A 15,381-nucleotide genomic window follows, 5' to 3' on the forward strand; every position below is an offset into this window, starting at 1 on the left:
CCACCACACCATGACCAGGCCACATAGTGACCGAATAATGCTACATACAAGGGACAAATACCACAACACCATTTCCAGACCACATATTACCACCACATAGTGACTGAATACTACAATACTGATCAGTAATAAAAAAAAACCCACAATACTATCACCATAAGTGCCAGTATTCACAGGAGATCTGTACTTAGTATGCAGTGTCTGTGTAGAGGTAATACAGAGATCACTGGTGACATTATACACAGGACCTCTATATAGTATACAGTGTATAGTGTCAGTGTATAGGTAACACTGACTCACCAGTGACGTCTCTAGGTGAAGTCCTTCATCTTTCAGCCAGCACAGACCGCCATCATTCCTTCCAGCCAGGACTCGTTTCTGCAGGAAATAACACAGTTATCTCGAGCTCCGCTTGCAGAACACATTACTTAATTTTTCACAACTTCTACATTACATCACATGAAGAAAAAAAGGCAATATAGTGTCACTCTGCACAGTAACAGGACCGCCCCCCCATTTAAAACAGTATACTCAAAAAATAAAATAAATACATCACTGCAGTAATAATATCCCTTAATTAGCCCCTATGGTAATAATATTCCCCACCCTGGCCCCGTTTCTCATTCCTGGCTCCAGCCATATGTTCTCGCATCCTGCCCTCATGAGTATCCATTCTACCCCATATGATCTCCACATCCTGCCCCACCAGCCTCCATCGTATCCGTCCTGCCCCATGATCCAATCCTGCCCCGTGTCTCCAATCATGCCCCGTATCTACATTCTGCCCATGCCTCAAGTCCTGCCCCCAGTGTGTCCAGCATATTACTCCCATGTTGTCCAGCAATCTGCCCCAGTGTGTCCAGCATATTACCCCCATGTTGTCCAGCAATCTGCCCCAGTGTGTCCAGCATATTACCCCCAGTGTGTCCAGCAATCTGCCCCAGTATGTCCAGCACTGCCCCCAGTGTGTCCAGCAATCTGCCCCAGTGTCCAGCCTTTCCCCAGTGTGTCCAGCAGTCTGCCCCAGTGTGTCCAGCATATTACCCCCAGTGTCCAGCATTTACCCAGTGTGTCCAGCATATTACCCCCAGTGTGTCCAGCAATCTGCCCCAGTGTCCAGCATTGCCCCAGTGTGTCCAGAAGTCTGCCCCAGGGTCTCCAGCATTGCCTCAATGTGTCCAGAAATCTGCCCCAGGGTCTCCAGTATTGCCCCAGTGTGTCCAGCAATCTGCCCCATGGTCTCCTGTATTGCCCCAGTGTGTCCAGCATTCTGCCCCATGGTCTCCAGTATTGCCCCGGTGTATCCAGCAATCTGCCCCATGGTCTCCTGTATTGCCCCAGTGTGTCCAGCATTCTGCCCCATGGTCTCCAGTATTGCCCCGGTGTGTCCAGCAATCTGCCCCATGGTCTCCAGTATTGCCCCAGTATGTCCAGAAGTCTGCCCAGGGTCTCCAGCATTGCCTCAATGTGTCCTGAAATCTGCCCCATGGTCTCCAGTATTCAGTGTGTCCAGCAATCTGCCCCATAGTCTCCTGTATTGCCCCAGTGTGTCCAGCATTCTGCCCCATGGTCTCCAGTATTTCCCCAGTGTGTCCAGCATTCTGCCCCATGGTCTCCAGTATTGCCCCAGTGTGTCCAGCAATCTGCCCCATGGTCTCCTGTATTGCCCCAGTGTGTCCAGCATTCTGCCACATTGTCTCCTGTATTGCCCCAGTGTGTCCAGCAATCTGCCCCATGGTCTCCTGTATTGCCCCAGTGTGTCCAGCATTCTGCCACATGGTCTCCTGTATTGCCCCAGTGTGTCCAGCATTCTGCCCCATGGTCTCCAGTATTGCCCCAGTGTGTCCAGCAATCTGCCCCATGGTCTCCTGTATTGCCCCAGTGTGTCCAGCATTCTGCCACATGGTCTCCTGTATTGCCCCAGTGTGTCCAGCAATCTGCCCCATGGTCTCCAGTATTGCCCCAGTGTGTCCAGCAATCTGCCCCATAGTCTCCTGTATTGCCCCAGTGTGTCCAGCAATCTGCCCCATGGTCTCCTGTATTGCCCCAGTGTGTCCAGCAATCTGCCCCATGGTCTCCAGTATTGCCCCAGTGTGTCCAGCAATCTGCCCCATAGTCTCCTGTACTGCCCCAGTGTGTCCAGCATTCTGCCCCATGGTCTCCAGTATTGCCCCAGTGTGTCCAGCAATCTGCCCCATGGTCTCCAGTACTGCCCCAGTGTGTCCAGCAATCTGCCCCATGGTCTCCTGTATTGCCCCAGTGTGTCCAGCAATCTGCCCCATAGTCTCCTGTACTGCCCCAGTGTGTCCAGCATTCTGCCCCATGGTCTCCAGTACTGCCCCAGTGTGTCCAGCATTCTGCCCCATGGTCTCCAGTACTGCCCCAGTGTGTCCAGCAATCTGCCCCATGGTCTCCAGTATTGCCCCAGTGTGTCCAGCATTGCCCCAGCCCCAGACAGTCAGACATAAAGAAAAAAAAATAAAAGTAAAATCCTCACCTCTCCCGTTCCTAGCGCAGGTCCGGTGCAGTCAGCGTCTCTCCGGCTCTGCGACGCTCAGGACAGAGAGGCAGAGCGGCGCGCACAGTAGTGACGTCATCGCGCCCTCTGCTCTGAGACGTCGCAGAGTCAGAGGACGCTGTAGCTGCCGGCGCCGCAGGAACCAGGAGAGGTGAGTATAGAGCGGGGGGCGGGGTCCGGTGGTGGGGGGAGCTGGCCCTGGTCGTGGCGGCGGACGGCGCCGCCCGAAGATTTAAAGGGGCGTCTTTTTTTTTTTTTTTTTCTTCTGCAGCGCCGGCCGCCCCCTGCATTGTGCCGCCCGGGGCGGACCGCCCCCCCCCCGCACCCCCCTTCCTACGCCACTGGCTAGAGGATTCAGCTAGTCTGTTTTTAATCATGTGATGTCTTAGACCTAACAGAAAAGAGAATTACTTGGGTAGAAAGGCAAAATGAGCAATTTTAAGTACACAGTGCTAATTAATATGATTATACAGTGTATACAGTGTCATAGTGTTTGAAGACATAACCATGATGACTGGAGATGCCAAGCTTTTAACTCGGTCATACATTTCCAGTGGAGACTTGTAAGAAAAAAATGTGTCCGCTCCGTTATTTCATTTCATGAAAACTTGAAGGTAAAAGAGAAAGGACCCATCAACTTTTTCTAGATGTAGATATCCATCTAAATACACACATGTAAAACATTCCTAGTTAAACGTGATTTAATATAAAGATTTTTCTTCACGTTTGTTACATAATGGGACATATGTATGAATTTGCCAAAGTAAATCCAGTATAACTGTGTCTAAGGTGATATGCTCGTTTTTCTGAAACATTTGAGACTTTTGTGTTTTAAACCATATATGACATTTATGAAGCTTATTAATTTTGTTTTAAAAGGTTTATATTGGGGAGTGGGTTGTCCGTCAGCTGGTGGAAAATACTCACAAACCTCTAAATTACATCATTAGAGACACTTCTTCATAAGTAGTGAGACATTTTATGGAATATAGTGCAGATTAGATTAGTATTAATTAAAGTAATTGCTAAGTCCTATTTATTCCCAATATGTTAAAATTGTCCAAGATTTCTTAAAAAAAGGGCCAAAAAGTTGAAAATGCAATAAAATAACAAAAAGAACCTTACCAGGTCTTTAAATCCTGCCCTGCGCCAGCAGGTTTTTGTCATTTGTACTGATGTTCTGACCACGTGCATGTTACAACTGCAATCACTGACCTCAGTGGTGACATAAAAGGCATGTGACTAGTGATGAAATCATGTTATCTGAGCATTCTTGGAAATCATGTTATCTGAACATGCTTGGATGTTATCTGAGTATCTTCGGCGTGCTCAAATAATATGTTCGAGTCCCCGTGGCTCTATGTTTCGCGGCTGTCTAGTTAGACAGCCGCAACACATGCTGAGATTCCCTGTTTGTTAGGCAACCCCCAAATGTGTTGCGCCTGTCTAACAGCTGTGAAATATGCAGCCATGGAACCTTGATCATATTAATCAAGAACGCCTAAGATACTCAGATAACACCCGAGTATGCTTGGATAACACGATATCCGAGCATGCTCGCTCATCACTACATGTGACCACTAAGACAAGTGATTGGCTGCAATGGTCACATACATGTAGTTGCGATGTCGTCACTGCATCGCAGTTCAGAAAGAAATGTAGAGCACCTGCAAAGTGGCATTGGAAAAGTAGGAGATGTACAGTAATCATTTCATAGTTGGAATGCATCCTCTACTTTGCGACCATTTAAAAACAATTCTTGGGCAATAATTACATAACAATAACTTGGACAACTGTTGTAATTTCAATATGCAAACAATATTTTGGCAACTAAAATGAGTATTTTTCTTTTTAAAGAGTAACACTACCCCAAACTGGTTTCCTGATCTCTAATCATTCCAATTTACACCTATCAGGATTGTCTGTTCTTTTTAAACAGATATTATATAAACCAACAACCCCCTTCTAACATGGTAATATAGGCAGTCAGTGGTGGATTTCTATATACTTTGTGTCACTAATGTTTTCTTGTTACAGATTTTATTTCAGTTAGTGTAGGTTTCTTTTTAATTACACTTCATATTCACTTAACTACCAATAGTAGAATCCGAGATAGAATATGCATATTTTTTTTAAACAAGGTTCATACTGCTGTTTAGGTACTACCAGTCCCAGTTTTATACTGTAGCTATGTAAGTCCACTGCAAACGCTGTGAAAAATGCCACAAAACACAGCCTTTTTACTTCCATGAGAGCAGATTTTGGCTCCAGAAAAAAAAAGCAAAAAATGCTGCATGTGAACGTAGACTTATTGGGATGCAAGCCTCTGTTCACTTTTGAACACCATTTTATTGTTTGCAACTAGAATGAATTTAGGAGCTAAGAAGCTTGAGAAGCATCTGGGAAGTAACACAGATTGTAATATGTAATTTGGTGCACTTAGCATTATACTGGTATGTGCACCCAAATTCTGGTGAAATTTAAGCATGCTTTACATCACATTTACTATGTGTTTTTGATACTTTCTCATCTGACAAGGCAGTATGGCTTCACAGGAAGGGCTAATATGTGACAATGTATCTACATTTTTAACACAGGAAAGAAATATATCTTGGTACCGTGTTAGCCAGTAGATAGAAAAATATTAGTTAGCCATTAAAAGGTATCAACCACTGAGGACTCTCAATTCTAAATATTTTTCTACATTTTTAACACATTTTGGCACAAGTTTCTGCCATAAGTATGCTAAGTAATAGATGGTGCAAACAGACTACATTGTCTATAAATGCACCACATGTATCATCCAGCACAAACTAGTGACACATTTTGTGTATTGTAAGCCTGTCTGGTCTATGTTTAAATTGTTATTGAAAGAGTTATTGTTATTTTACAGTTTTTTTCATACATCAATAGTCCATGTGAAAATAAGAAACTTTGTAATAAATCTTATTAGAGAAATACACTTCTTTTTCCTCCAGGATTGAGCATTACTGCAATAGGAGATGGCAATTACTACTGATAAGATTTTAAGTAGCTAGGATTAAAAGGGAGGAGAATTTGATAATTTTTGGAAATAAATGAAGAAAAAAGAAACTCCCTGATAAAATAAATTACAAAACTTCATATTTTCATGTGCACTATTGATTTGTGAAATAAAGATTGAAATGATGTTTACTCTTTAAATCAGACAATGTAAGCAAATGTTCCCCAATGCATTTACAATGTTTTTACATTCAGAAATAAACTAAAAATTGCAAAAGTCAAGTTTTTTTTATAATCCATGGTACTTTGCATGAATGCCTTCTGTGGTAGTGTCCTAACTCGTACCTTTCTGCTGCTTGTATTCACTTATTGAGATTATTTTGGAGTTGGCTTGATGGACCCTTGATGGACCAACTAAAAAAAATATGAGCCGGTTTGAACTATAAACTATAAAGAGGAAACTTTATTTTCAGACACCAGCAGCAAATTATCTTAAACGGTCACTGTTTCAATAAACTTAGTCTCATCAGCCAATGACTAACAAAATTGCAAAGTACTTTATGTACTTAAAATTACGCTTTCTGTCTGAAAAAATGAGTCCAAGGTTCCGGCCATAAAGTGTTTCCCTTCTGCCTTAACTTGTTGTCCAATGCATCTTGTCAATTATAACCTAACATCGAGATGGTTACAGGAACTTGAGCAGATGTTTCTCTCTGCTCCTACTCTCCTATCTGTGAAACTGCATGAACTTCGGATGGTGTTTGTCTCTTCGCCTGTCTGTAAAATTGCATACAGGTATAACTGAGACGTGGGCTTTCAGTTTAGGGCAAGCAAGCCATTGGACAATGACAAGTGCAAGAAGTGCTGAGAAGTGAGGTAGGGGAGCTTCAACTACTTATAATACTGGCAGAATGCTGATTAACAAGAACTAGTGGATGCTTTCCTGAAACGGAAAGTACTTGCAAGCAGCATAATACAAAGAATAGCAGGTTTACCCAGAATCCTTTGCAGTAGGCGGAGCTATGCAAATCATCTCTTTCCACCCCTGTCTAATCCACAGCGCTTGGAATCGCCAAGCGTGCAATGCTGCGGATTAGTTTGTAAATTTACACAGCCAACCAATTCCTACCTGTGGACACGTGTTTCGGGCTTTAGGCCCTCATCAGCACAGGGCTGGAATTGGTTGGCTGTATGGAGTGGGGCTCGGTGAGCAAGCGATACATACATGCTAGCCACCTTAGGGAGAGACCCAAGTTGGGCTAAATGTAGCGGGACGAAAGAGACCGAAAAGCCCTCTACTTAAAGGAAATACATAGTGGATGCTTTCCTGAAACGGAAAGTACTTGCAAGCAGCATAATACAAAGAATAGCAGGTTTACCCAGAATCCTTTGCAGTAGGCGGAGCTATGCAAATCATCTCTTTCCACCCCTGTCTAATCCACAGCGCTTGGAATCGCCAAGCGTGCAATGCTGCGGATTAGTTTGTAAATTTACACAGCCAACCAATTCCTACCTGTGGACACGTGTTTCGGGCTTTAGGCCCTCATCAGCACAGGGCTGGTCCACAGGTAGGAATTGGTTGGCTGTGTAAATTTACAAACTAATCCGCAGCATTGCACGCTTGGCGATTCCAAGCGCTGTGGATTAGACAGGGGTGGAAAGAGATGATTTGCATAGCTCCGCCTACTGCAAAGGATTCTGGGTAAACCTGCTATTCTTTGTATTATGCTGCTTGCAAGTACTTTCCGTTTCAGGAAAGCATCCACTATGTATTTCCTTTAAGTAGAGGGCTTTTCGGTCTCTTTCGTCCCGCTACATTTAGCCCAACTTGGGTCTCTCCCTAAGGTGGCTAGCATGTATGTATCGCTTGCTCACCGAGCCCCACTCCATACAGCCAACCAATTCCAGCCCTGTGCTGATGAGGGCCTAAAGCCCGAAACACGTGTCCACAGGTAGGAATTGGTTGGCTGTGTAAATTTACAAACTAATCCGCAGCATTGCACGCTTGGCGATTCCAAGCGCTGTGGATTAGACAGGGGTGGAAAGAGATGATTTGCATAGCTCCGCCTACTGCAAAGGATTCTGGGTAAACCTGCTATTCTTTGTATTATGCTGCTTGCAAGTACTTTCCGTTTCAGGAAAGCATCCACTATGTATTTCCTTTAAGTAGAGGGCTTTTCGGTCTCTTTCGTCCCGCTACATTTAGCCCAACTTGGGTCTCTCCCTAAGGTGGCTAGCATGTATGTAACAAGAACTACACACTCAAAAAAGAGTGAATGGCAAGTTGCAGAGCATGAAAACGGGGACATTCCTGTTACTTGCTAGACTAGTATGACAGTCAAAGCAGTAGACACTTAAAGCAGTTTTATCTTGTTGGGGATGAGGGCATGAAACCTATGCTCCTACCCTAATTTTGGGTGAAATGACAGTTACACTTTCAGTCTGACAAAGCCATAGTTTTACATTATAAATATTAAGTTGGTCCAGCAAAAAGTGTCACCAAGTGCAGAAAAACTTGGTTCCTCCAACTCAGACTAAATAGGAATCAGCACTACAAATGACTTATTGCTTAGGGCTGTGAATCACCCCTTTATTAGATTGCAAACGACTCATCTTATTGAAAAACAGACCACCCAGAAACGGAAACACTAATAGTGTTCCAGGCTAAAAGGGTGTAACAGCTTAATATCCAATGTCAAAGACACTTACCTAGGAGAAGTGTGTGTAAGTAGATTGTATGGGAGGAGAGAGCCAAGATTTTGGCATGTAGTATATTTGTGAATGTTATGAAATGTTCATATCTATATAACAACCAGAAACCAATGCATTGAAAATGGCATTACAAGCCTACACCTGTGTTACAGCATCAGTAAAGGACATCTGAGCATCTCAAACACTTGGAAATAGTTGGCAAGAGATTCTTGAACAAGGCAATTTTAGCCTGTGAGAGAGGAAGTGGTGAGGTTAGCCTCGTCATGCCAAAGACCCGCCCTTAGTAGAGATGGCAATGATCCAGCTGGTAAATGCCCAAGTCTTCTCGCGGAAGGTCACAGCACCAGAACTGCTCAAATGTCTCACAGCAGACGCCACACAGCAGTCTTCCTGAATAACAAAATACAATACTTGTTAGTTCAACAGTTCACTTTGTTATTTTTCCCTTAATTCATTATTTTTATTACTTCAGGCTATACTACTCTCCAGACCTTTATTACATGTAAAGAAAGTTCGCCAGAAATTAAGGCTAAACTTTCCTTTCACTGAGACACTTCTGCCAAATGTTCCTTAGTAACAGACAGAAATGGCACTCTTATACTAGCTACATATGAGGTGACCATTTGTTCCTATAAGAAGCATGTCTCAAAATGTTACAATTCATAGTAGAAGTTTACAACACAATTAACACAGGGCGGATATATCATTAATGCAACCTGTACAGCCACAGAGGGGCCCAACATGTAAGGGGGACCAAGTCTACTACTAAGGCAGCTGGAATTGTGCATATGATGAGCTATTGAACTGCAAAGGCCCATGAATTGTTCTTGTACAGGGCCCTCTTCTGTCCATGTCCACTCCTGCTTTAACATATGTATGTTTATATGTAAAACTTAGCAATTCTATCAAATAATGTCAGCATAAACTTAAGCAGAAGTAGCATCAACTTCTAATGATATAAACAGAGTTAAAAAATTGGATACATAAAAAATTGATTATTTTTGACCCAAGATGATATAATTTATAGATCACGATCGAGATTCACAAGATTCACAGCATATAAAAGGTGATTTGTGAGCCTCAATGGACAATAGAAATTAGACTTCTTTTTCTAGGACATGTAAAGAAATGGGCCCCAATTTGTCAAAGCGATTCCGCCATAAATTTGACATAAATTGGTTTAAAAGTGGCAAAGTTTTTTGAGCAATGCACGCATGTGGATGTTTTCTTACAACTTTTAGCAGTTTCATACCAGTTTCAGTCAGCTCCACCAAAATGGGAGAGCTGTAGGTTACCCTACATCATAAATCTTACTCTCAGACTTGGACTGCCACACCGCCCTCTTATATGAGCAGTAATTGGCACAATACACTTGATTCACTATATACAGACAAAGGCAGCAACTTATTAAGTAAACAATCAACCCAGTTTATTGTTATATAAATTTGTGAAAGAGGGTAAATTCATATTTGCATATAGCTGAAAAGTGGGGCCCTAGAGTTGATGTTACTGTGGGCCCTTGGCACTCCAGTCCAACACTGCTTACTCTAGCCCTTGATTGAAGTGAAATTTGTGGCGAGGAGCATGAAGGAGCATGACACTTTTAAGTTGTGCCTGATTCATTAAGAGGATCATGCCCCTCTTAATAAGACAGGCACCACTGACTACAACATGCCCCCTCATCAAAACTGACATGGACAAAGCTGGCCTTGATTAATAGGGGCCTTAGTGTTTAATGTATCTATACCTATCCCCAATATCAAGAATTGAAAACTTGACCTAACAATAAACCTTAAAGGGGTTTTCTACTACTATGATATTGATTAACTATCCTTTGAATAGGTCCTCAATATCAGATTGTGGCGGGTCCAACACTGTGTACCCCCACTGGTCAGATGTCTCCACCTCTGACAGTGGCAGGTTGTAAATGTATGGAGCAGAATGCCACTGCTTCATCACATCAGTTAGTAGCCACTCCCGAGTACTGTAGATCAGCTCATATTCAGATGAATAGGAGCTGATCTGCATTACCCCCAGAGCAGACACTCACTACCTGAGCTAGTGACCGCTGATCAATAAGGGTGCCTGTTGTCTGGCCTTACCTATTTGATATAGATGACCTATGCCGTGATATTGGTTATCAATATAGAGGTGTAAGCCCCTTTTCATTGTACTGACCTGAAGAATACAAGTCACACTTTATGGTTCTTGGAAGAAAAAATAAAGACTGAAAAATGGCCATGTTGAAAAGGGTAAGCCAATGAAAAATGTTTATTGTCATAAATTAGGTGATAAAAGTACAATCGCTGGGGGACCCAACTATTGGGCCTTCATCAATTACTTGATCAGGGGTTCTGAGCCTCCTCCTCTCTGTATATAACAGTAGTAAGCAGAAGTTTGACCAGAGCTGTGGTCACTCATGCACACTCTTCCATTCATTGTCTATGGTGACAATGAAAAGATATGATGAATCCAAAATTAACAATCACTTTACAACATGTCTTTGCCTGATGAAGATACAAATGGTAACCGTAGGCACAACTAAGTAATGTGGTGCTCAAGTAGGTGCCCAAACCATATACTATTAGAAGATAAACTTGGCACACACGTTGTGAGATGCAGTGGAAAATTTTAATAAAGGAGAGTACATACAGCAGACGTTTCGGTCATAGTTTGACCTTCATCAATGTACCTCTCTTAGAGAAAACCTCATGTAATGGGTCATACGGGGTTAAACCCCAAAGGAGATGAATAGCCGCTCCAAGGTAAGAGCTAATCCGGCACAGAGGGAGGAAACTGGATTGGACGCGGCGTCCACCGCTTGTCCGGAGCTTGTGCCAAGTTTATCTTCTAATTTGCCTGATGAAGAGACCTGGGTAGTTTCGAAAGCTTGCAATTTGTTACCATCTTTTCAGTTAGCCATTAAAAGGTATCAACCACTCAGGACTCTCAATTCTAAATATTTTTCCAACATGTCATCTGTGTAATTCTTGCATTTTATACCCACCAAATATAGCACCACCAAATTTCCACAAACCTGCTTATTATTAGCCTGGAATATGTCACTGACGCACAGGTGCTTCTGATACAGTACAGCTTTTTGTATGTTTCTGAAATAAAAATAATAATTAATGAGAACTTTTGTTTATATGTACTGAACATTTTTAATATATTATATCAAGATATTTGGAACATGATAAAATGTGATTGCATGCCATGTAGGGATATGGAGGCCTCCCAGTAATAAGATATAAAATGCCCTTTATTGTACATGACTAAATAAAATGTTCATATTATTGAGCTGCAGATGTTACAGGCCCAAAATCTGAGGCTACTCTTGTGGCAATATAGATAGAACCTCCAACTGGACCTATTGACTCAATCTTCACTACAAATATCAGGTTCAAATCTTCACATGTTTCAATTTAACCAAATGTATGCTGTCTTGTGACAAATATAAAACATATATGCTGTGAGTTGCAGCAGATCTTTCACTAGAGCTATCCAGGACTTAAAAATCAGCTGTACTGGCGAACACCCCTTTCCTTCTAGTGTTTCTGTGCGTTTCATACATATTAGGATGTAAGCCAAGGGGTCCTTTGGTAGCCACCTAGCAACAGCAATAGCACAAGAAGGGCAGGGAACAAGAGATAACTGGAGGTTTAAAATCATGAAATGGATTTTTTTAAAGGCATTCTGTCAGAATGATCCATCCCCCAAAATTGTTGATATGGTAATGTTGTTCTCTGAAAGATAAAGTCATATTACCATTAAACACATTTACTCAGGTGCAGCCGGCAGGGGGGCGCAGTTGGGCTGCCTAATGCGGTGGTCCGCAATCTGCTGCCCCCCGGACTGAGAGTCGGCTGTTCTCTGTGCCGACTGTCAAGCTGACAGCCGGCACAGAGAAGCTGCAGTGCGCCGGCTCCCAGGGATCGATTGTACTTGCATCTTACAGACACGAATACAATTGAGGTTCTGACAGCTGGGTCAGAGCGACGCGAGCGGTATGATCAGATCATGTGATCACGCTGCTGACGTCACTCATCCGTGCTGCAGAGGCGAACTCTGGTGGTAAGTGCTCCAGTGGAGCTGAAGACAATTAAGTGAACGGGGGTGGGATTTGTTATGTGTGGGGAGAATTTGGGTGGGGATGGGGGGATTTATTATGTGTGGGGAGAATTGGAGTGGGGATGGGGGGGATTTATTTTGTGTTCTGTCTCCGCCATCTAATTTGTTACCTCTGATTATCTGTTTGCATAATTTGTAGTTTTCTCAGTAGTATGAGTATACAGGAACTGATATATTCATATCTTTATTTATCTGTAGTGTTTTGGCTCCCTCTAGTGGTCAGAGTCATGTTCACAGTTCTATTTTCTGTTTTTTCCATTTTCCATGTCTGATTATCCTCCCCCTTCGCAATGCATTATGGTAGCTCAGCCTCCATCTCCCTCCATTTTCTTTCATTTCCCTCATTCTGATTTCAAGGAAAGATGCTTTCACTTCATCCCCCTTGCGATTGCATTGCCGATATGTCTTTATGCTTTCTGTAGGTAATTTCTGCTCTAATATTAGCCTAGCTTAGTCAGTTGTACTCCTAGTTCAGTTACTAGCCTTGTAAATGTTCATGCATAATGTACAACATGAGAAAAAAGGAGAAACAGGAGCATATAGTCAATATGTAATATGTAAATAGTTTCCTCTCCTTCAGACCCTGGGTGTTAGGAGTCGAGTTTCCTCTGCTGCACAGGGGGAATCTCGATCCGTGTCTGCTGCGGTCTCCCATTCTGCATCGGCCGCAGTGGGGTCTGCTCAGCGGAGACGTCGCTCCCAGCGTCTCGCTGAGGCTGATTCTGTGCATAGGGTTACTACTGCCTTTTCTGGCTCTCCTATTGTACCCTGCACTGATCTGCGGCGAGCAGGCTTCTCTGGGACTAAGTCCTTATTTACACACACTGAGCATGCCCAGGGCAAGATCTCTCAGTGGAGGTCTAGGGTCACATGCTCAGGTACTGCAGCGACTCTCATTGGTCCTTCTTATGGAAGGTCCTGCAGGTACTAGGACTAGTTCTGCTTTGCACACTGAGCATGCCCAGGGCAGGATCTCTCAGTGGAGGTCTGGGGTCACGTCCTCAGGTGCTGCAGCAATTCCATTGGTCCTTCTTTCACAGGTCCTATATGTGCTGCAGCTATTTAAGGCTCGCATGGCCGCTAGTATCGTCTTATGTTATATGCTTTGCGCCAATGTGGTCATGCGTTTGAATGTGTTCAGGGACCCGGCTGAAATAAGCCCCTAGAATGCTGGCACCTCCGGCGAGGAGATTGTGTTTAAGTGTGTTCAGGGACCCGGCTGAAATAAGCCCCTAGAATGCTGGCATCTCCGGCGAGGAGTTTTGTATGCATGCATGACCACTCACTGCTCACATCTGGGTAGTTGGCCTGTGCCTCTGTGAAAGTCTAACAGGGCACAGAGCTTTCCTCTCGCGGTTACTCTGTGAAGCTAACAGAGTTGGTATATACCGCCATATAGAGCCGCCATTATTTAGCAGCAGGTACTTTCCTGCACGGTGGATCCCGGGTTGCGAACGCACCAATTCCATTCAATAAATAATATATTTGGTGCGTTCCGCCAACCCTAACACTGGGAACCATAGAGGATACCTTCCGATATTTGTGTCCCATTGACTTGTATTGGTATCGGATATCGGTATTGGCGATATCCAATATTTTTCGGATATCGGCAGATACCATCCTATACCGATACTTTCAAATATCGGACGGTATCGCTCAACACTAATCAAGACCAAAGTCAGCACAGCCGTCTACCAGCACTTCATGCTTTCCTCTGCCTACAACCTTTTTGGAGATGGAAATTTCAGTGTCCAGCAGGACTTAGCACCTGTCCACACTGCCAAAACTACCAATACCTGGTTTAAAAACAACAGTATCACTGTGCTTGATTGGCCAGCAAACTCGCCTGACCTTAACCCCATAGATTCTCTAGGGGGTATTGTCAAGAGGAAGATGAGAGACACCAGACCCAACAATGCAGACAACCTGAAGGCTGCTATCAAAGCAACTTCGGCTTTGATAACCCCTCAGCAGTTCCACAGGCTGATCGCCTCCACGCCACGCCGCACTGATCCAGTAATTGATGCAAAAGGAGCCTCAACCAAGTATTGAGTGCATTTACTGAATATATTTCAGTAGGCCAACATTTCGGATTTTAAAATCATTTTTCAAGCTTGTGTTATAAAGTATTCTAATTTACTGAGATAATGATTTTGAGTTTTCAATGGCTGTAAGCCATACTCATCAACATTAACAGAAATAAACATGTGAAATAGATCACTCTGTTTGTAATGACTCTATAGAATATATGCATTTCACTTTTTGTATTGAAGAACTGAAATATATTAACTTTTTGATAATATTCTAATTTTGTGAGAAGAACCTGTAGCTCCTATACAATCACACATTTAGTGTTTAATCACTTCCTCCATTCTGCAAAAACTGAAGTTTACCAAACTCCCTTTAAAATACTCTCATCCTAGTCATTTTCATGCGTTTGTGCATACATAAGATATTGCATTAACTATTCTGAAGCCTTTATTATTAATATACAAAAAGGAAAGGCATATTCACATGTAAAACGCCATGGAATAATTGGCGCTATAAAAATGCATAATAATAATAATAATGGTCTCCGTTACCCAGTAGTCTGATGTAAGACTCTCACATTAATTGTGCTTCTGTACCTGTATGGATCCAGTTTATAGCATATACATTGGGCATTTTTTACATATTATGCTTGATTATATAGGTCTGACATATTCTGTAATGTTTTACAAGCATTAGGCCAGATTCAACAAAGCTTGTGCTCGAGTGTTCTAGTATAAAAAGCTTTGAAAAGTCACATAATTTTGACGCAACTTAAGGCTGCACTAATATTTTGCGACTTTTGGCATTAACATGCCATTTTCACCCAGCTCTAACAAAGTGTATGGAGGTGGGGTGGGACAGAGGGCACCGCAAAAACCACTTGTCAAATTCATGACGGTTGACTACACTATGAATATTACACAAGACTGTACTAGAATTTTGGCAAGCTGCACACAGAGGCACATGCCACTCATCCAACGCTCCTGATTCATAACTCTTCACAAATC

General features: G+C 42.9%; 1 protein-coding gene across 1 annotated transcript in view; it reads right to left on the reverse strand.

The window, feature by feature from the left end:
• Window positions 1-8,494: 8,494 nt before the first annotated feature.
• Window positions 8,495-15,381, reverse strand: part of MYLK4 (myosin light chain kinase family member 4) — a 61,411-nt gene continuing 54,524 nt past the window's right edge. The window contains exons 10-11 of the mRNA XM_069732297.1: window positions 11,250-11,322; window positions 8,495-8,602 (exon numbers count right to left, since the gene is read on the reverse strand). Of these exons, the coding sequence (XP_069588398.1) occupies window positions 11,275-11,322 (48 nt within the window). The 3' untranslated portion in view covers window positions 8,495-8,602; window positions 11,250-11,274. The remainder of the gene's footprint in view (window positions 8,603-11,249; window positions 11,323-15,381) is intronic.

Source organism: Ranitomeya imitator, chromosome 6 (genome assembly GCF_032444005.1).
Source record: "Ranitomeya imitator isolate aRanImi1 chromosome 6, aRanImi1.pri, whole genome shotgun sequence".
Taxonomy (NCBI): Eukaryota; Metazoa; Chordata; class Amphibia; order Anura; family Dendrobatidae; genus Ranitomeya; species Ranitomeya imitator.